Consider the following 20,171-nt stretch of genomic DNA (forward strand, 5'->3'; position numbering starts at 1 on the left):
TATTTAAAACAAGGTGGCAGAATGAATTTCAAAGTATTTTAAAATTAAAAGTAGTAGTAAAAATTTTTAAATTTTATACACACACACTGTTTATAGAATTGAGTATGTAAACAGTAATCCCCATTTGTTTTGAAATTTTAGAACCCTAACATTACTTAATTTTACAAGATTCTTATCTCCCTTTCCTAAAAGTAACAGGTGTACATATTTACTTTAACTATTTAAAAGAACAGGATAAATATTGAATTATTTTAAGAGGCACTTGTGATAACTAAAGACACCCTAGGATTTTACAATCTTCCCAAGGTCAGAAAGACATCCTTCCTTCTCCCTTCCCTACTTTACTCCCTGCCTCCTTCCTTTCATGTTTTCTTCATTCCTTTCTTCCCATCTGTTATTCATTCAACCTATATTTATGGAATCCCTAATCTCTGGCAGTAATGCTCAATAAATACACAATACTGCTCTCAGTTGACTCACAGTTCAGTGTGGAGGCAAATAACAACAAGGTCGATACTGATATCCAGTCCGGGACCAGCCACTAAGAGCAGTCTTTAAAGAGGTACGCACAAGACCTCGTGGGAACTGACGGAAGCTGAGACGCGGAGCATCAGGGTTTCAGCGGGCACACAGACATCGGTTGGACTGGCGGACTTGGCAGAGAACAGGACATGAGCAAGCACGGCATGTTCAAGGCAGAGCTTAGCACCAGAAAACCCATGCTCTGAAGGAGATGGGCCAGACCATGAGGGGGTTTGCGGGCCATGCCAAGGAGCTTAAGCTTTATCCCCGGGGCAAAGAGGAGCACCTGAAGGGTTTGAGGCCTGCCAGTGACCAAGTTTGCATGAGAGGAGGGTAGGGTGAAGAGGGAAACTAGAGGGAGTACAACCAGAGAGGGACTATACTTTATAGATGAAAATGGGCATGTGCATTTTTACCACTTTCTGATTGTACTGAATAAGTATGTCTCAGAGACTGCTTAAGCATGCAATAATTGGATGTTTCCCAGGGGTCTTTAAAGAAAATATTTGAAATCGAGTATCTCTAATATGCAGGAATCTGCAACTGTATTATAATCACAAAGTAACTCACCCCCTTAAAAAACAAACAGACAAGCCGGAAGTGTACTCTGAAGTCCGCTAGCCATTGCATTCACATGTACCAAGACACTGCCCTTTTTCAACAATCCTAGAAAGATGCATTCTGAGGTATGAACAGGCAAGGCATGAATTATTATATCTGTTCTATTCTCAGGTCTAAAAATCCCTACAGATGGTTAAAGTTACTTAACTCTCACTGAGTACTGAGTATGGTTTCATATTTTCATATATCTTCAGTGGGGAACTCTTATCCTCTGTATAATTAAGGAACATTATTTCTTCCTTTAGCTTGCTTTGTTCTGGGCTCTACTCAATTTGAAAACATTTCTTTCTAGACTATCCTCCCATCTCATCATACCTGTACTTATCATGTAGGCACTCACCAAGTTCCTAAAAGTCTTTGTAAAAAGTACAATCCCAAAATGAAACAGTGTATTCCTAAGGAAGATAATATAGAATATCCAAAATTCTACATAGAAACGAGAATACAGTACATGTATTTAAATTTATGACCATGCCCAGAGTTATCATTTTCATAACACTGCTAGGACTCAAGGTCTGAGAGAGCCGAGTGCCAGAGAATCTAAATGCCTCTCTTCCTTTGATTCTTTAAACTCCACACATTCCCGCTGCTCCAGGAACAGTTATTAGTGTATTATTTAATTACTCAAAGATTTAGCTTAAAAACTGCCAAAATATACCTGGCTGGAGTGGTTCAGCCGGCTGAATATTGTCCTGTGCACTGAAGGTTGCTGGTTCATTTCCCGGTCAGGGCACATACAGAAGGCAACCGATCAATGTTTCTCTCACACATCGATGTTTCTCTCTTTCCCTCTCCCTTCCTCTCTCTCGCAAAACAATAAAAACGATACTTAAAAAACAAAAACGAAGTAGGAACAAACAGGCTGACACTCTGTATTTCTGTTTGATAACTTTTCAGTCCTCATTTGAGGCCTCCAGAGTCAGAGAATGAGACCCAGGTCCCCCTGATGGGATAATGAACAGGGTGTCTTAGGTGGGATGCAGGACAGACTCCTCTGAATCCTAACTTTCACTCTATAGCACTTTAATAATTTTCCAATGTTTTTACTTCAAAAGTTATCAATGTTAAAAGTCACACAGACTTTTAACAGGAGAGAGAGAAGAAACATTCTTGAGTTTGAAGCTGCTTCTTCCATCTACTGACTACCTGGACCAGGTGCTATAATTGCGTTCAGCTTTCTCAAGTGTACTGGAAGGATTGAGAAATAACACGTGACTATGCCAGGCCTGTAATTAGAAGATATTGTTATAATTTACATAATTACTTTCCCTAAAATCCTAATCTAATAATGCCTACAAATGACTGTTAATTTGTTGATGTAAACTGAGTGTTAAGTGCTTTTTAGCTACAAAGAGGGAATGGTAATTCTTCCATCAGTTGTGAACCTTGTGCATTAGAAGAGAGCCCCTGGGGAAGAGGAGCCAGAAGAACCGATTAGGTTAACACAAGCAGGGCATGGTTACCTGTTATAAGGTGTGGAAAAGGTTGCCAGGACAACGTCATGGCCATTAATACGAATCACATCTGTGACCGCCTGGAGTATGTTGAAATAGAAATGAGAGTCTCCGGGAACCGAGCAGTTGAGGCGGGCCTTAAGGAAAGATGTCCACTGTTTTTCCAGGACTCTCTGAGACCCTCCCATGTCATTCTTACACACCTGGGCCACTCTTGGGAAAACTACCTGCAGAGGAAAAACACACAGGGAAAATGACATGCGCTCACTTTTCGGGGAGATCTTAGTAGAACTTCCCTTTCTTTGAAAACAGAAACAGAACATCAAGGTGCTTAATTTAATCCTATGTTTCTAAAATCAGGACCAACAAAAAGGAAAACCTCAGCATCGGAACAGCATGTTTTAAAAGATAAGGCTGTGGCATTTAATACAGAGCCATAAATCCTTCAGGGGATCAGCTCCCAGCCACATAAACTCATTTCCATACGGACTGCTTAGCTTTTTATTTCCTCAAACAAAAGCACACTTTGTATGCACCATCTCTGGCTCCCTCACCAGCTGCCTCTGGGCCTTGAATCTCATGCTCTGAATTCCTCTGACTGTGTAAGCCACCCTGGCATGGCATTTGTGCCCTCCAACTTAGTGACCTGCATCTGCTCTCTGGTAACAGTCACTGAAATGGACATCCCCTCAGTGTTCTTTTGCTTTCTTCAATAAAGATAAAATTCAAGACCCTCAGTTTGCTTAAAGACACTGGATAGCGACTGGAGCATCTCATTAGAAAGAGAAAACTGTTGAGGATACCTGGAAACTACATCTCAAGACACTTGCAACTCAGTGTGAAATCACCAAACATCTGTTTATGACATTTTCCAGAGAAATATTTAAACATGTCCCCGTACTCTGTTGCTATTCTGATAAAGCATCTAGGGCTTTGAGGCAGGACAATTTCACTTTGACCAAACTTTGGATCTTCTCAAAATGATGATCTTGTCAGTAGATTTATGGTTCCTATTTCTAGGTAATTTATAACAACATTGCTCCAAAAGGGAGACATCCCCCCTCCTTACCTTTCCCATGGTGTTGTATTCCACTGCTATTTCCCTGAAGAAGAAGTAAATATAGTCTCCATAGTCCACTGCTTGGACAAAGTATGGTTCTGTGAACAAATTGGGAACTTTAATTGGTGACAAGTCACACAGTTAAAAGAATTTCAATCAGCTGCAACCAGTGACATGTTAATAATGACAAGCGTAGGGCCATGAGACATTTGGTTCACACTAACCGTTTCTAATGACTTCACACATGCAAGGGAGCCTACAGAGTACACATTTCAGAAGTGGTTGCAACCAACAATGGAGCCTGCTTGAGTTTTGCATATCTGTATTTTATTTTCCACAATGGAATGCCCATATTACAGAAAGGATTTCGTACACAGCTCCTCGTCAACCCTGACTCATACAGAGTTATGAATAGCCTTTTTCCTGTTCCCCACCACCTCCAATTCCCTGCTCCCTTTTATGAATGAAATGTTCAATTCTTTTCATGTGGGACCCCGAAATGAGACTTTGAGGCAGGAAAAGATGAATGTAATGTATTCTATTGTAGTAGCGTTGGTAGTTTTGTTAATATTCCAGAAACTCGTGGGAAGTGAAAAAGGGAGGTAAATAAATCAGTGGAGGCAAAAGATGCAATTTGCACCTTCCTGTCTGTCAGAAGCCATTACTAAAATGAAACTACAGCCTGGTCCTTCGGGACTCTAAATCTCCCTCCAGGCACGTCTCTCCCCCACCTCCCCTCTTTTTGTCTTTTGTTTGTTCACCTTTCAACCACTTTGAATCGTGCTTGACGGTCCGTAGGGTTGGGCTGTCTCCAAGACTCCGGTAAATAACGGCATCGATGGCAAGGAAGTCAGTCACTGTGGCCGAGTATAGTTTTCCATCTTCGAAGAAAGAGGAAAGAGGCGAAGGCGTTGGGGAGCAAGACCGTGGGCATGGGGGAATAATAGAGACATACCCCAGATTGCTTTCCTATATCAGGCAAATGAGATAGGACAACTGGGAAAAATCTAAGAGTCTCTGGGAAAATACTTGGCCCACATTCCTAACCATTGTAAATTGGGATCATGAGAGATGAAACATTTTTCATTTTTAAATTGCACGGCAATTTCTAAGCAGCAGCAGCAGCTCCAGGAACTGCGTAAATGAAAAATGTTGTTTGCTGCAGTTGATTAGATGGTGCTGGACTAAAATCTCCAGGCCAAAGCCCCCGGACACCGCTATTGCCACCACACTGTGGTAACTGGATTAGCTGGGGTCCCAGGGAAAGACAGACACTGACTTATCACCTGAAAGTTGAAGTGCAAGCAGAAATATGGACTCCTCAGACTGAGCAGGTGAGGGGAGCTCAGGAAGGGGGTTTGTACACAAAGAGCCGACTAAACTGCTACTTATATCCTGAGAGGCACCGCTCCCCTTTGCCTGAGAAACTAAACCCTGCCAATCCAGCTAAAAAAAGAGATGTTTACTTCAGTGTTTTTGAAGTCATAAACTTGAAAACATACTGACATACAAGATGCCAAAGCAAAAGAAAAAGGGAGAAGGGCTGATACTGAGCAGAAACTTGTCTTTCTTTATGAATTCATGCTGTTGGGGAGATAGGCTTGAGGGTCCGTCCAAAGCAAAACAGAGACTAAATCAGACTAAAGATTAATCCCTAAAAAATTTTATTATTTTCCTGGATTAGCAAACATTCTGCACACAAATAATTAATCGGCATGGTCTAGAATAGCAAAATCTATTTAAATAAAGCAGATGATAATTACATTCCAACTAACAATGACTTCCTTAGTTAGTTACATTCTAACTAACAATGGTTCCTTTTTAATGGATTAGATATCTTTATTAATTATATGTCAATGTGCTTATGTAGAATATAGTATTCTTTAAGCTCTCCCACTTGTAGAAAAGCATAATGGTTTATAAAAGCTTATCCAAACATACCTGAGCAACGTTCTTAATGTCTACCTTTGGACTTTAAATTTAACTAAAATTGGTTCTGGTGCAGGTTCAAGTTTCAAGCTGTCTTAGTATCTGCGTTATAACAGCCATAGTTTAGTAAGTGTTGACTGTTTGGGTTAGATTGGAACTGTAGACAACAAACATTTCTGTTGATAAACATATCTACAAAAGTCACAACTTGAGTCATAGCCTCAGGTCACATAGATATAAGTGGGGAGTGGGGGGCAGGAGGAAGGTGATGCGTGCGTGCGTGCATGTGTGTGTTCCTTCATGTGTTCGTTCCTCCTGACAACTCTCCAGTACTCTTTTTGTTTTACATTCAATACTGAATAGCTCACCAGACTTTCCTTGTAGAACAGAGCACTACTCTGGTGATAACATGACAACCATTCAGCTGCAGCAAGGGTCTTCTATGAATAAGGGCTGAGCTTGAATGAGGTTTCAAACATTCCAGTGAACACCTATTTGGGGAGGGGAGGGGCAATCACAGAATCGTCTCGCGTGACTGGCTTTATAGAGCCCCTGGAAAGTTGGCTTGAGAGAATACTTTGCCCATTCTCCCTTTTCTGCATCAGGCTACAAATTCTCTCTTCACTTTACAGTTAAATTTAAATACTCCACAGCAGCTCACATCCTCCACGGTACCCACAAATACAGGTTCAAGCGTCAGAAATGTTCTACAGTGGAAGTTACGCATTTGGGGATGTGCTCCAGCATCTCCTCTGTTGGGCTTGCTCCTGCCCATGCTGACAGTTGTTACAAGACTGTGTTCCTTACAACGTTGCTTCCCAGTACTACTGTGCTCTGACTTTGGCAGGGGACCCAAGACAACGGTCCTTAACTTGGCCACGCTGTTTCTACATTCTGTGACTTCAGATTCAGAACCCCAAATGGATGACGCTGAGGATGAGTGAGGTTCAAGGAGCTAATCTGGTTTCACAGTCAAAGGCCTGAAGCTCCTCATCTGGCTAGGATGTACCCGTTTTTAGCTTTTGTAATGGAAATGATAGCTACCTGATTTATTACATGCTATAACAATCCCTATCATATCGACGCTTTTCCTACACCCACCTCCATACACACGGCGGGCAGTGAATTCCTAAACAAATTTCTAAGTAAAACGCACACTCATCTACAAAAATCTCAGTCTGAAAACAATGGCTTATTTGCTGCCGCGCCATATCCTGTGCGATGGAGGAAGGTGTGAGGATGGGGAGTATGGGTCAACCTAAGCTGACCAGCAACAACCCCTCGGCCACTACAACCTTGTCATTAGATCAGGTTGGTGATATTTGAGAAGATGTTTGCTGGAAATTTGGGGGTATGAAGCCCTGGGAGAGCCTCCAGAAACTTCCTTTTATCTTTCCTTCTCCTTCCTATATGTGGACAAGGAGATACGTAGCCCTACGTGGGGTTGGCAGCATCTGTATACCTGGGAGAAGCTGGGCTCTCTCAGAAGGAGATGAAAGTGAGCAGAGAAATGAAAAGGACCTGCATCCTGGACGATATTAATGAGTTGTTGAATCAAACCAACCCTTATTTTAAATAATCCACCTGCATGTGGTTTGAGGTGGGATTTTCTATTATTTGGGCCCAAACAGGCCCTAACCGATATGCCATGTTCAGTGCAGAGCTGTTTTAGCCTCTTCTGAAGGCACAAACACATGAGTAAGTGTGCAAAGACTTCTTTGAAGAAGCAAAGAAAAGTACAATTTCCACACTAATTTCCAATGGAAAAGACATTAATTACAGTGTTCACCAGGGAAATAAAGCACGACTGTGACTCTGCGAATCCCCCAGGGCAGGTTTACAGCGACGAGCAGAACACGCAAAAGCAAATGCAATGAGAAGAAATCAGATCACTCACCTGCAAACAGAGCAATGTTGGCATGTTTGGCATCATAAGGGCACCTGGCCATTCCACTAAATTCATCCCCCAAAGGTTCCAAAGTATCCATCTAAAGGAAATGATAGAAATTCATTAGGAGCAACAACTCACCTGAATAGCAACTAATATTTACAAAGTACTCAGTGTGCTGAGTGATTCATATTCACGGCACAAAGCATCTTCAGATACCCTCTTCAATAAGTCTACTCGTTTCAAACGAGGAAACTGAGGGTAAGAGAGCAGAAGTCACTCGATCAAGGTTCTACAGCTAAAAGGGCCTGAAATTCAGTCATGCCTGCTTGACTCTTAACCATTACAATGAAGAGATTCCCATATCCTTCTAAAATGCCCTAGAAATAAGTGTCTTCTCCTTGGAGAAGGGATTTCTGAGGCAATCACCGCGACAACTTATCTGCCACTCTCCTTCACTCCCCTCAAATTATCTGTGGAGTCATGAGCGCTGCAGGGAACGACCTGTTTTTGGTTTGGGTTTGCCCGAGGAGTCCTGCCTTGGTGGGTTAAATCCCAGGAGAAGATGCTGAGTTCTTCCTTGGGCTACCTGGAAGACTAGTGTGGCACCAGCCAAGGTGCTTAAACATGGATGGAAACAGAGCTCAGGTGGCCTTTTGCATTTGCTTCAGAAACACATCCCAGCCTGAGATCAGGTAGTTGAGAGAGAGAGAGGCCCAGAAACTGAGGGCCTCACACTGGTCAAGGCAGCGAGGGAGGCTGCTATCTGACTTTGGTCTCCTAGTACCCAAACCAGGCCTTGTTCCTGTGTCCTGAAGGTTATTACTACATTGCTGGTGAGTTTTGTTTGGCCATCTTAGTATGTTAAAAAAAGATGAAGGAAGGGAGGGAGGAAGAAAGAAAGGGAGGGAGGAAGGGGAAACTGAGCTTTATTTTAAAATAGGGAGTTTTCACACGAAAACCTGGATTTCTTGCTTTTGAACAGGTGGGGAGGTCAATCGAGGCCCTTCTTACCCAAGTGGCAGCAACAAGCTATTGCTGTGTAATGGACGCCCTTGCCATGTCCTTCAACAGGCACGCGGTGTCCAGTACCAAGGCTCCTTCGCCCACAGAATGTGCCCCGTCCTGCTTGCTCACGGCTGCGTTACCTGCCTGGCCCCACAGGCATCTGCAGGTGTGGCGGAGCCTTGCTAGCTGTTCACCAAGTTCCATTTCTCTTTCCTCCATATCACTAATCTACATTTACCAACCTCCAGGACACAGGAACAAGGCCTAGTTTGGGTACTAGGAGACCAAAGTCAGATAGCAGCCCCACCCCTCGCTGCCTTGACCAGCGTGAGCCCCTCAGTTTCTGGGCCTCTCTCTCTCAACTACCTGATCTCAGGCTGGACGTGTTTCTGAATCAGATGCAAAAGGCCACCTGAGCTCTGCTTCCATCCAAGGTGCGATCACCTGACTGAGCCCTGGCCAATGGAACGTGAGCGTAAGACTGTGCACCACCGCTAGCTCATGCCCTAAAAACCGTCCAGGGTCTTCTATTCCTGTTCTTCTCCCACATTCTCCCCTAAACACAGAGGAGCCCGTGGACAATTCCAAGACCCCTAGGAGATGGCAGAGGTGTGAGCAGGATGGAGCTTGGCCTCCTGTATGACCTCACTGAACAAAACCTCTGTCACTGACCAACACTCGACTGGGTCGTGCGCAGGAGATGGACTGCTATTGGGCAGCCACTCACAGTAGTCAGAGGTTGGCCTGCCTTGTCCAGGACGTTCAGTGGTTTCAGCCTTCCACCTCGTGGTCTTCTTCCTCACACCGTGGGATCTCCCCAGCATTTAAATCTCAGAACCATAGAGCCCATAAAAGAACCCCCTCCGCATCATGAATGTTTTTATGCCCCTCTGTGACTCAATCTTCTCTACAGTGTTAGGGTATTTTTTTGTAGCATCTGGCAGTTGCATGGTTTGACCGCAGACGAGAAAACGAGCACTGCTGCTGAGCAAGGGTCCGCGGAAAGGCCTTCGTGGCTGAGCCAGGTGCTCGGAGTCACCGCGCGGAGGGAGAGCGCGGTTCTCACTGAGCAGCTGGTAGTGTGAACCAGTCACTGAGGTCTTTTGGCCTCAACCTCCAGAAACCATCTCAGGGATGCGACCCGCCTTTCCTACCAGTAACCATTTTGTTTAAACTGCCGCTGAGCATCACAAAGCGGCTGCGTTCAAACCACATATTTTTAGGAGGAAGATGTTCAAGTCAGACACCCTTTAAAGCACATGTATTCTTTTCCCCCCAGCACATGTTCATGAAAGTCTTTCTCTGGTATTTTATTTCCGCGAGACCTTCCCGTTGAACTGGGACAGACTTGGCCGTCTGCGGTCCGGCAGGTGTTCAGAGTGATGCTCAGCACACCGCGATGGCACAGAGGCGCCCTTCTCCGCGGCGTGCACCTGTAATCCTGCCGCTGGGGAGCAATGTGCAGCTTCGAAGACGGTGGCCGCAGCCCAGCGCGTCAAAGGCAGGAAGCAGTGAAGGATTAATAGATTGGTGTGTGAGTATGGAGGGTGCAAAGACGAAACAATGCCGCGGTGAAATCCTCTTTTCGTGAAGTAAGAACTAATCTTTGCATTAGTCTTCAAGTCTCAGACTTGACAGCAGCCCCTGGGAAATTGAATCACCGCAGGGTACAGGTAATTATACTGAGCACCAGCCTGACGTTTACAAAAGTTCAAGAGGTTTGAGCACGGGAGGGAAAGGTATGGAGTGTACATTTAGATTTATAGTGGGTAGCCTTCAGAATTCTTCCCCAGATAATCTTATTTGGGGCCATAATCTTTCCAACACATTCAGCCTTCTTTTGTTATAAAAACTATACCAATAAGGGCATGGAGCAGAGGCAGAGACCAAAAATGTGTCACCCTCAACTGAGTCTAATCAACTTGATGCTTCTGCACCACGGGGTCTGGGATTTTCAGTGGAAGACTGGTCATTGTTTTTGCTGTGAATCTCTGGCCCTGATCTGTTGATAAAAAGCTCTTAGGAGAGAGGCTATCCATTCTCTCTGAAGCCAAATGCAGTATGTCCCCATAGAATCATCGAAGTTCTCCTGTGCCCTGAGTCTGAAAGAACCCTTTTCTGATCGACGCCAAAGGTTCTCACGACTGTTCACCATGCTAGGCATAGCGATGGGGACTGTGTAGGAAGAACATCTTGTCTGGATTCTGAGAGGCTCCTGCTCCTGGAACAAGTCTCAGCAGGTGAGGCTAGAACAAGTGAAAGGTGAAGGTATCGCCATAAGCGAGGTGCCTCGGGGAACGGAACATGTATGGGTCTGAAATTGCCATAAAAGATAGCTTTCCAGCTAGGGAATTCGTTGGGATTTGTTGGAAGCATCCATCTTAATGAGCCCTAAACAATGACAAACAGCAATGCAATATCAAGTGGCAGAATTAAAGTCGAAACTTCAGCCGTGTGCTGTTTACTGGCTAGAGTAAATGTGGAACTGGACCTGCTGCCTTCATGCGAAGCTGCGTGGGTCCTGTCGTTATTTAAAATGTTGATATTTTATGATAGTATGTTTTTGCATTGATGTAGGTTTTTAACTATATCATTTATCTTGATTACTGAATTGTTTTGGTGACCTTACATTTTGCACCTACCTGCCGCCTTGCACAAAGGCCAAGGTAGGTAAGGCCATGGTTAAGTAAGTGGAGTGCTAAATGGAATTACATTCCTGTGTTCTTGAAATTTTTACCTAGAGGAAAGTCTACAATCTCCAATGGTCTGCTTTTGAGATCCTTTTAAAAACAGGAATGACTCAAAATACATAAGTGTGTTTCTGTGCTCAGAAAGGTGGGAGGGAGAAAGAGAAAGGGAGAGAGAGGAAATCCACATGGTATGTGGTAAGTATGCTGGTGTTCGGAACAATGAAGAATAGGGTTGCACAGAGACTAACTCTTTAAAGACGCGTCAATCAATCCTGAACTAACAGGAAGCTTAGAAGCTTGCTCAGGATCACTCATGTGGAACAATACATTAAGTCCAACAAGTGAGAGGAGCCCAGGTGGTATTGAATTACCCCTCTTAGGTTGCTGCAGGTACGATCACAGTAAATTATAAAATACCTCCAGGGCATGTGCTTCCAACAAACAAAATTGCCCGTACCTTATAGTTTCTGCAGGAAGGGTTGAAGGCATTAGTTCCGCAGACAAACAAAGTATCATCGTTTTTCTTTAGAATAACTTTAATAAAGTTGTGACACTCATCCTGAAAAAGAATGCAAATTCTTTTGTAATTAGTCCATTCCACACAGAGAACCATTCTTCACTGGGTGCCATGATCTGGACAGTCAGGTTAAAAGGTTGAGCTCCTCCCCATGTTTACCGAAAGATGATATTGATAACAACAATTGCCTTTAGAAGAGTAAATAAAAACATGGCAAAGAGTCTGTGTTTAAGTCACAAAAGGAAGGCAAGCCTGGAATTGGCAATTTCCCATCATACTAATTTTAATGCCAGATGCCGTAAGGTTTCTTGATATACAAGGCTCCAAGCTGAAATGTGTTTTTCCGTTGTTCTGTGACCAAAGACACAACCCCTGGACGTCCGCAGCAGCCTTTTCTGAGCTGTTCTGCAGAATCCCTGAGGGTGCTGGGCTGTGAGGTGGGCTACTAGAGACTGCATTAAAAGAGCGGGCAGCCAGCTTTGTGTCCATAATCCCCAGTGCCCCTAAGTAGTTCATGATGCAGCCCTAGCAGCTGTCGCGGTGTTTCATCACATTAAATGCAAACTATTTTTGCAAATTAAAGCCTTCAATAAGTTGATGGAAAAAGCAGTTACTGGCAGAAAAGGGACTAGCATTACCCCTTCCACATCACGGTCTATGGCTGGAGATAACAGTCAAAACCTTAACCCGAAGTGGCAGCTGCAGGAGAAATGAAAATTGCCTACCTTATGTTTTCCCTTCATTCTGCATGTGTCTACATCAGCTTGTCTAGATTTCCATGTCAGTTTCTGCAGGGATCAAGAAAGAAATCAATTAGAGCCCAGAGATTGTTGCATTTGATTTTAGAAGTAAGAGTTCCCTTGGGGAGACTAGAGGCTGAACATATATTTATTGAAAGCTTTCCACACCCTTTCTCCATGATTAATTCACCATAACAACAAAAGATTAAAGATGGAAATGTTCATTTAATTTTGAACTCCTATGTATTCATTAAACTACAGAACGATCTTCTCTTTGAGATAAAGATGGTGGGAAAGGAAGAATAAACAGCTGTGGAAATTTCACATAAAATATCCAAATTAACTTGCTAAATCATGCTCATTTGGATATAATACATGTCATTGCTTTGCCTTTCAGTTGATAAATCAATTTTCAGAAAGCAGGCTTTTTCCTTAAAACATGGAAGTTATTTTCTTAAAAATAAAAGAGACATTCACTTTAGGTGGACAAAGATTTAATTCAGGTCACACTCCACATAAGTTCATGGACTAAAGGGATCGTCTAGTTCCACGGCAGGTTTTATTAACTAAAACACCTCATGTGGAGACATCAGGGGAGCACAGGCTATACTTCATGTCTGTCTGAAACGGGTGATGATTGAATTCCTGACCACAACAGTCAAATCAAACTTAATACTGCAAGACATGAAAACATAACATTTAAACATTTGTGGGACAAACTTCTCCATACAAAAACTGATATTTTCCTGGACAAACATGGCAATATTTTATTGAAGGATTATAAGAATGACCTAAGACTCCAAAGTATATCTGCTCACATATTTGGTGAATAATATATGACAAATATAACTGTTTCTGAACATGTATTAAGCCCTAACTTACCCCACATTATGATCTCACAAAATGTTCTAAATTATTATTAGCTATATCCTCTCCATCAATGCATTTAAAATACAAGTTCTCTTCAAGAATCATCCAAAGGTCCTTCATTTCAGAAAGATGGTTTCAAAACTACTTACTTTGCTACAATAAATTTCTTCTGTGTGTGATGTGTCTATATCAACAGTATAAATATGGTCCCTATGAACAAAAAGAAATTAATACAAGGTCAAACATAAGCATCAAGACAGTTATTTTCTCCTGAACGAGTATATATCTCACTCGAGGCAGATAAATCCATATTCTGCTATTAAAAAACAAGACATCCATGTACAAGGAAAGGGAAGAGTTCTGTTTCCAAGAGCTGGCGCCAGAGCACAGTCAGCACCTTGGGACATGGCGGCGCCCAGCTGTGGGACACCTCTTATGGACACTCTCCTGTAGTCTCTCTCATGTCAGAACGATCACCTCTCTCTGTTGCAGTTCAGGAGAGAGGACTGTGAAAGACAAATTGACCCCCAAACTGGAACACAGATGGGTTCACATTTCAGCATCTTCAAAAACATGTACCCGGCACTTGGTATTCAACACGCCACATCGGTTCATCAAGGGGGCCAACAGAAAGCTAACTTCACATTCGTCTCCATCTCTCGGCCTTGGCTTTGGTGATGTGATTGACAAGATGGAAGATGATAAAGGGAAAACTATTTCCAGAAGCCAGTCTTTTCTTCACACAATGATGGCCAATTAAGGCCTAAAATGTACTTGAGCTGAAGTTTACATTTCTTGCTTCTGTTCACCTTCCTGTTTTGCTGAGAACTCGGTTGTCTTTGTGACTTGCTGCCAATCTCCCCTTGGAAGGGGAGGAACGGAATCAGCTCAGGTGTGGGGCTATATTTAAACATCCCCTTCTGTTTGAGCTGAGTACAAGGGTGTTTTTGTCTGGAATTCAGAAGAAAGAAAAGAAAAGAACTACACTCAACTGGGGAGATGAGGGGCTGGTGAGGGAAAGCAAAACAGCTCATTTTCCTTTGAAATAACATTGACTTTTTCTAAAATGCAGGAAGTCCTGGGGCTGGAAAATTACCCACAGCTTTAAACCAAGACCTCAAGGCTTCTATGCAGACTTTCAAGCCCCGGATTACTTAAAAGAAAGGGGGCAGGGGAGAAAAGAAAGGAATTATCTGTCAGGATTTACTCCAATTTTCCCCCCAATTTTTTTTTTTTTTTTTTTGAAATCTGTTTGCTACCACTTTCAGGGCATGTACAATAGATAAAAATAAAAGTAAAAACAGGCTCTCTCATGTGCAAATAAAAGCAGAGGGCAAGGCAGTTTGCTTAGAAAATTTCCTTGCCTGCTACGGAAGAGAGAGACAGAGAGACGGGGGTGGGGTGGAGGGGGTGTAAGGGGGAGAATGGGCAGCCTGTTTTGTAATTGCTGAATTGGGAAGTTCTTCAAACTTTAGTAGGGAGCCAGAATCGCCCTGCCCGTTCATTTCAAGGCCGTTTTATTGCATTCCTTTATTACTTGTTTGACTTTATTGGTGGTGCTGTGAGTCAGGCTCATTATTGGAATGGAATTGCCTATTACTCTGGTATCAGGGTTGATATGACTTCAGGTTTCTCTTGCCCTGCTTATCCTCAGAACTTTAAATAGGAACTGAATATATGAATTGTAAATTAACAGCTGATTAATATGCATTGGCAATTCCTCAGGAAGCTCTTGGAGTGCCCACTTCTGGCATGGCCTGTTTATGTTAATTAGCATTTTAGAGATTAAAGGGGAGAAAAGAATTTACAAACTGGATAATAATAAAACAGAATTGAAAGGGGTTCTTGCCATCAAGCCTCACTCAGTCCCGGGGTTCTGGGTGGCGCTTCCGATGGCTGACACCCATTGTCCAGATTCTAGAAGAACTAAGCAGCCTTTTAGAAATACAGTCTGTGAATGAAGGCTCCTTTTGGACAATGGCAATCTTTCCCAACATCCAAGCGATCACATTGCCCAGCACACAGAAACAGACCAGGGTCAGAGGTTGCTCCCAACCCCAGTGAGTACACCCTCCACTGCTGTGCGGCTCAGACGCTGCTCTCCCTGAATTAAGTTATTAGAACACAAACTGACTTAACCCGAGGACTTCCTCTTCCCCACGCCAGGAAGTACCACTGAATTGTGTTGCCATGGCTTGAGCCTAGGGCAAGGATTTAACTCTCGATCCTGTCACTTGCTGCCTAGGAACCTGGATCTCTCAGAGCAAAGATGGAAAATGTGAAATTGAAGTGGGAGGAGAGACGCTAACTATGGCATCTTCGGAACTCCCGAGGACTCTTCCAGGGGCGTGTGCTGAAGGGAAGTGGATGTATAGCGCGGAAAGCATCTCGTCAGCGCCAGGGTATTGCAAATTTCACCTCTAACAAAAGGCGACTCTATTTCATAGCTTTAAAAAATCGAATGTGTTTCTCCTTTTTTCTTGTCCACTTCCCCTTTCTCCTCTCCATGGGGTAAGGGATTAGGATAAAACTTGGTTTTAACAAGCTGGAATAATGGTCCCTATTAAGTTCGGGCAATCCGTCAAACCAGTTTTCCCTCTGGAGACTCCACTGCAAAGTGAACCATTCATAAAAGATTCTTGAGTCGACCTATTTCTCACAGATCCAATGTTTATCATTTGTTTTGACCAGCCTTTAGATAATTGGATACAAGTGTAGTCTTCCAGCCCTGCTACATTTAGGAAACAAAAAATGACATTTAAGAGGGAACTAATATTCTCCCACACAGGTGGTTACTGAGGACCTCATTGAAATGCTTTTTAATGAACATACAACGAATATGTTCTTGGGCCAACAGCTATTAGAAAGTTATTCCCAGGACAAATGTTACCACCTCTACTGCTCAGTAAGCTGCACAGCACAGGGAGGAGCGACCCAGGCTCTAAAGCAAGACCATTCTGGTTCAAATCCTGCTGCGTCATTTTGACCCAGTCATTTTACCTCTTTGTACTTTGGTTTCCTCCCATAAGACATGGGGATAGTAATATGGTAATATCTCCTTCTCATAGGGGTTTTTTTTTTTTCTTTCCACGATGAAATGAATTAACATTTATAAAGAACTTACGATTATATTTGCAATTTATATGGCACATAACAAGTAGTATGTACTATATAGTTTTGTGAACTGAAAATTTTAAAAGGTGTTTGGGCATTGTTCCCTGTGACCAAATGTGGGGTACTTGCAGGATATTTTCATCTTGCCAATGGTTTGTTTCTTTTTAAATGTTGCACAGCTTGTCATTTCAGAAAATCTATGTCCTATAAAAGAATTAACCACTGCTGTTGTTTACCTGTTCTTTCCCTATGCTCGCAGCCAGACAAGTACCACAAACACAATGTTTCTTTCTCCCAGTTGAGATGATTAATCATTCTAGATTCAGTAAGAGCACAGTGGAATCCCACAAGATGGTGCTCCTTGTCGCTGCTCATTTAGAATTATTTTGAGTGAACTACACACCCCAAAAAGGGGGATCATACATTGTCAGAATCTCAAGAGACTTCATTAAGATAATCTATTCCAACTTCTCATTTGACAGAGGAGTCTATTGCCAGAGAAATATTCCAGGTAAATTAAGAGTGGAATTAAAACAAAAGCCTCAATCCATGTGATGCCTGTTTAGGCAGTATTCTTACCATGCCATTCAGCCTTAAGACACGGTGTTTTAAAAGTCATTTCCCTAGTGGGTGAATATTTTCTTACTAGATCCAAATCAATGACTCTTTGGGTGCTACTGCCATTCTGTCAAAGTAATGACATACACTATATATTCACTGCAGAAATACAAATAGGTTTAATACACACACACTATATATAATCATACATGTTTACACCTTTAACTTAATTTAAAAAACAAGCCCTGGCGGGTTTGGCTCAGCAGTTAGAATGTCAGCCTGTGGACCAGAGAGTCCCAGGTTCGATTCCCGCTAAGGGCATGTACCTCAGTTTCAGTTTGTCCTTGGCCCTGGTTGGGGTCGTGTGGGTGGCGACCACTCGATGTGCCTCTCTCACATCGATGTTTCTCTCTCTCTTTCTTCCTCCCTTTCTCCCTCCTCCTCTATCTGAACATGAATGTAAAAATGTCCTCGGGTGAGGATAAAAAAAAAAAACAAACAAAAAACAAACATCAGGGAGAAAGACACTCTACTAGGTGCTTGAGTAAATATTTGCATGTTCAAGAAAAACTTTGGATTACTTGAGTCTAAACTCCAAAATAGGCACTTATTTCTATCTACATCCACATAAAGTCCAAGAGGCACAGAAAATCTCGAAGAATAATTGCTTGACAAACTAGAGTAGCCTTTCAATTAAAGAACACTCTGGAAATGTCATGATCTTTAAAAGGATTTACATTTACAGGCATTTACATCGTAGGGCCTTCGGACGCTTGGAAAGCAGATTGAGGACCAGGTCACTCACCTGGCAGCAATGTAGAGGGTTCTGTTCATGGTCATGATCATCTGGATGTCCAGTCTGTGCCTCTGCGTGCTGTTCCGTCCTGGCTTGTGGCCCACAAACACCGGATACTGTTTTGTATCTGTGAAAAGAGGAGATGGAGCAAGAGGCGGAAAAGGAAATCAAGCCAAAAGTTGACATTGCGCGGAGAGAGGGGGCTTCCACAGCACAAAGCCATACTTAAGTCAGACCAGGCCACCCTCTTCCACCTCCGACGAGGCTGTTATTTTAGGGAAAATTATGACAGAAGAGGGCTGTTTAAGGATGATCGAGTTACACTTCCATTTCCAGATGATAATAAGCCTGGCTTTATATCTCTGTGTCACCGTTTCTGACTTGTCCTTCTTCCTGGGGCTTAAACTTGCAAGTGAACCCTTCTCATGAAGGTGCTCTTTTTTCCCCCCGTTTTCTTTTCATCTTCTTTAGAGTGCTAAGCCTGAGGGGCAGTCTGCCAAAGATCTTGTCTCGGGACAAAACTATTTCAAAGCAGCCTTCCCATCAATCACCACAAAGGCAATGTGGTCTGGAGGCGAGAGCCCTCGACCAGGAGCCAGAAGAAAAATACAGTCTCCACAGGCGTCCAGTTGGAATAATCTGCCATTGAAGGCGGCCCTGCGAGGTTGGTTGGCATTCTAGGAACTGTGGGAAGTTCGCTCTCGAGTTAAGCAATGGGCTGATCTCACAGAAATGGGTGCTTTGACAGGACAGGGTCAAACTGAGTGTGGCCAGTCAGGTGATCTGGAATTTCCCCGACTCGGAGGGTCGGTGAGCCGGTCTCCCCTTCCTTCCAGCTCTGTTTGGTTGACGGTGGGCGATTTGTAGTGATATCTGACTGTTAGAAATATGTACATCTAAAAAATATCTCTGCCTTTAAACCTACAAACGCCAGAGCATGGGCATTCTTCCAGAGAAACTAAGGAGGAAAGAAAGATGAGTCACGTTTAAAAGTCTCTTGTTTTGGGCGGAGGGGATATAATGACTCGAAAACCATTCGCAGATTTTTGCCCAGACCCCTCACTTTAGACTGTAGTATCTGGGCATGACGCACAGTGGGCATCTTACTCAAGAGCCACAACTATTTTACTCACAATTAAGCGTTAGTATGGGATTATCTCATGCTTTTCCCTCCACCGCTCTGAAATTTCATTTAGCCATTCATCAGGGAGCTTGCTAAAGCATTATCATGACACTGTACTATATAGGATTAGTGCTCACTGAAGTAGGCTTTTCAGCAGCACATCTGGGCTGGGGTCTTTTCTGTACACCCATCTCTAATGGAGATACAGAAATGGTTATTAAGGCTTGGTACCTTGAATTAGGTGGACTATGTCACTTCAAGAATGATGATCTTGAACTCCATAATTTGGCCTTATTCATACTCTGATTTTTGTTCTCTGTTTCATGTATCAGTCTGGCCACCTCACCATCACGTGAAATTACCTTGTTCAACCCAGGGCAACCGGCAGAAAGCTGGGCATTCATGGATCTTGTTAGTATTCCCTGTCAGTGCTAAACACCTTTGGTGTGGTTCATTCACTGTTTGTTCTGGGATAATTACTGGGAAAAGAGGTATTTGGGGGAAATGGTCTCTTTCAGCTTTACTGTGATAAAATATTTTGTCTTTTGGGGGGAAGGAAAAGAAGGAGGAGTAAACGGGCTGTGCCATCCCATCCACAGGTAAAACTTTCTTCCTCTGAGAAGTCGACTGAATTCTTATTCATGTTGCTTTCTGCCTTTGACAATGAAGCAGACCAAAGAAAAGGTGTATAAACAGTTAAGATAGACCCTCTGAATTAAAATTCACTCCACTTAAATGTAGCAATGCTATAACTTCTAAGTCTATAAAGAGTTAAATTTTGTCTCTAAAGTACTCCAAAGCAGTCTCACTATCTTCTGTTCTTATCTTGTAACAATGTTCATCTATTAATTACTTATGAAAATATGCAGTCCTGGTAACACCCAGGTGAGAGCGATACTCTCCCCCAGCTGGTGTGCAGGCACCGTCATAGCCTCCGTGTAGTAACTGAGACCTCGTCAAAAGTACTGAGGACGTTCCAAATCCTCACACGTGTTTGTCCCACAAACACGTTTAACGGAGCTAGAAAACAGGCACCCTGCCGACGTGACTAGACTTGGATGAACTTTGCCACCTACACAAGTTAGAAATGACTAACAAGTCTCCTATTTCACTAAAGTTTTTTTTTAGTTTTTTTTCTTTATTGATTTTTAGAGGAGAGAGGAAGGAAGGGGGAAGAGAGAGAGAAACATCGATGAGAGAGAACATTGACTGGCTGCCTCCTGCATGCCCCCTACTGGGGATCAGGCCCACAACCTGGGCATGGGCCCTGACTGGGAATCG

The 20,171-nt window shown here is 43.1% G+C and overlaps 1 protein-coding gene across 3 annotated transcripts in view; it reads right to left on the minus strand.

Annotated features, from left to right (window-relative positions):
• The window catches only part of SEMA6A (semaphorin 6A), a 125,329-nt gene that overhangs the window by 39,210 nt on the left and 65,948 nt on the right, over window positions 1-20,171 (minus strand). For all 3 annotated transcript variants that reach the window (XM_036279797.1, XM_036279799.1, XM_036279798.1), the window contains 8 exons: window positions 17,777-17,894; window positions 13,449-13,509; window positions 12,415-12,477; window positions 11,630-11,731; window positions 7,484-7,574; window positions 4,419-4,538; window positions 3,667-3,755; window positions 2,607-2,824 (listed from right to left, as the gene is read on the minus strand). In XM_036279797.1, the coding sequence (XP_036135690.1) occupies window positions 2,607-2,824; window positions 3,667-3,755; window positions 4,419-4,538; window positions 7,484-7,574; window positions 11,630-11,731; window positions 12,415-12,477; window positions 13,449-13,509; window positions 17,777-17,894 (862 nt within the window). The remainder of the gene's footprint in view (window positions 1-2,606; window positions 2,825-3,666; window positions 3,756-4,418; window positions 4,539-7,483; window positions 7,575-11,629; window positions 11,732-12,414; window positions 12,478-13,448; window positions 13,510-17,776; window positions 17,895-20,171) is intronic.

The sequence above is a fragment of the Molossus molossus genome, unplaced genomic scaffold (genome assembly GCF_014108415.1).
Source record: "Molossus molossus isolate mMolMol1 unplaced genomic scaffold, mMolMol1.p scaffold_m16_p_3, whole genome shotgun sequence".
In the NCBI taxonomy this organism is placed as follows: Eukaryota; Metazoa; Chordata; class Mammalia; order Chiroptera; family Molossidae; genus Molossus; species Molossus molossus.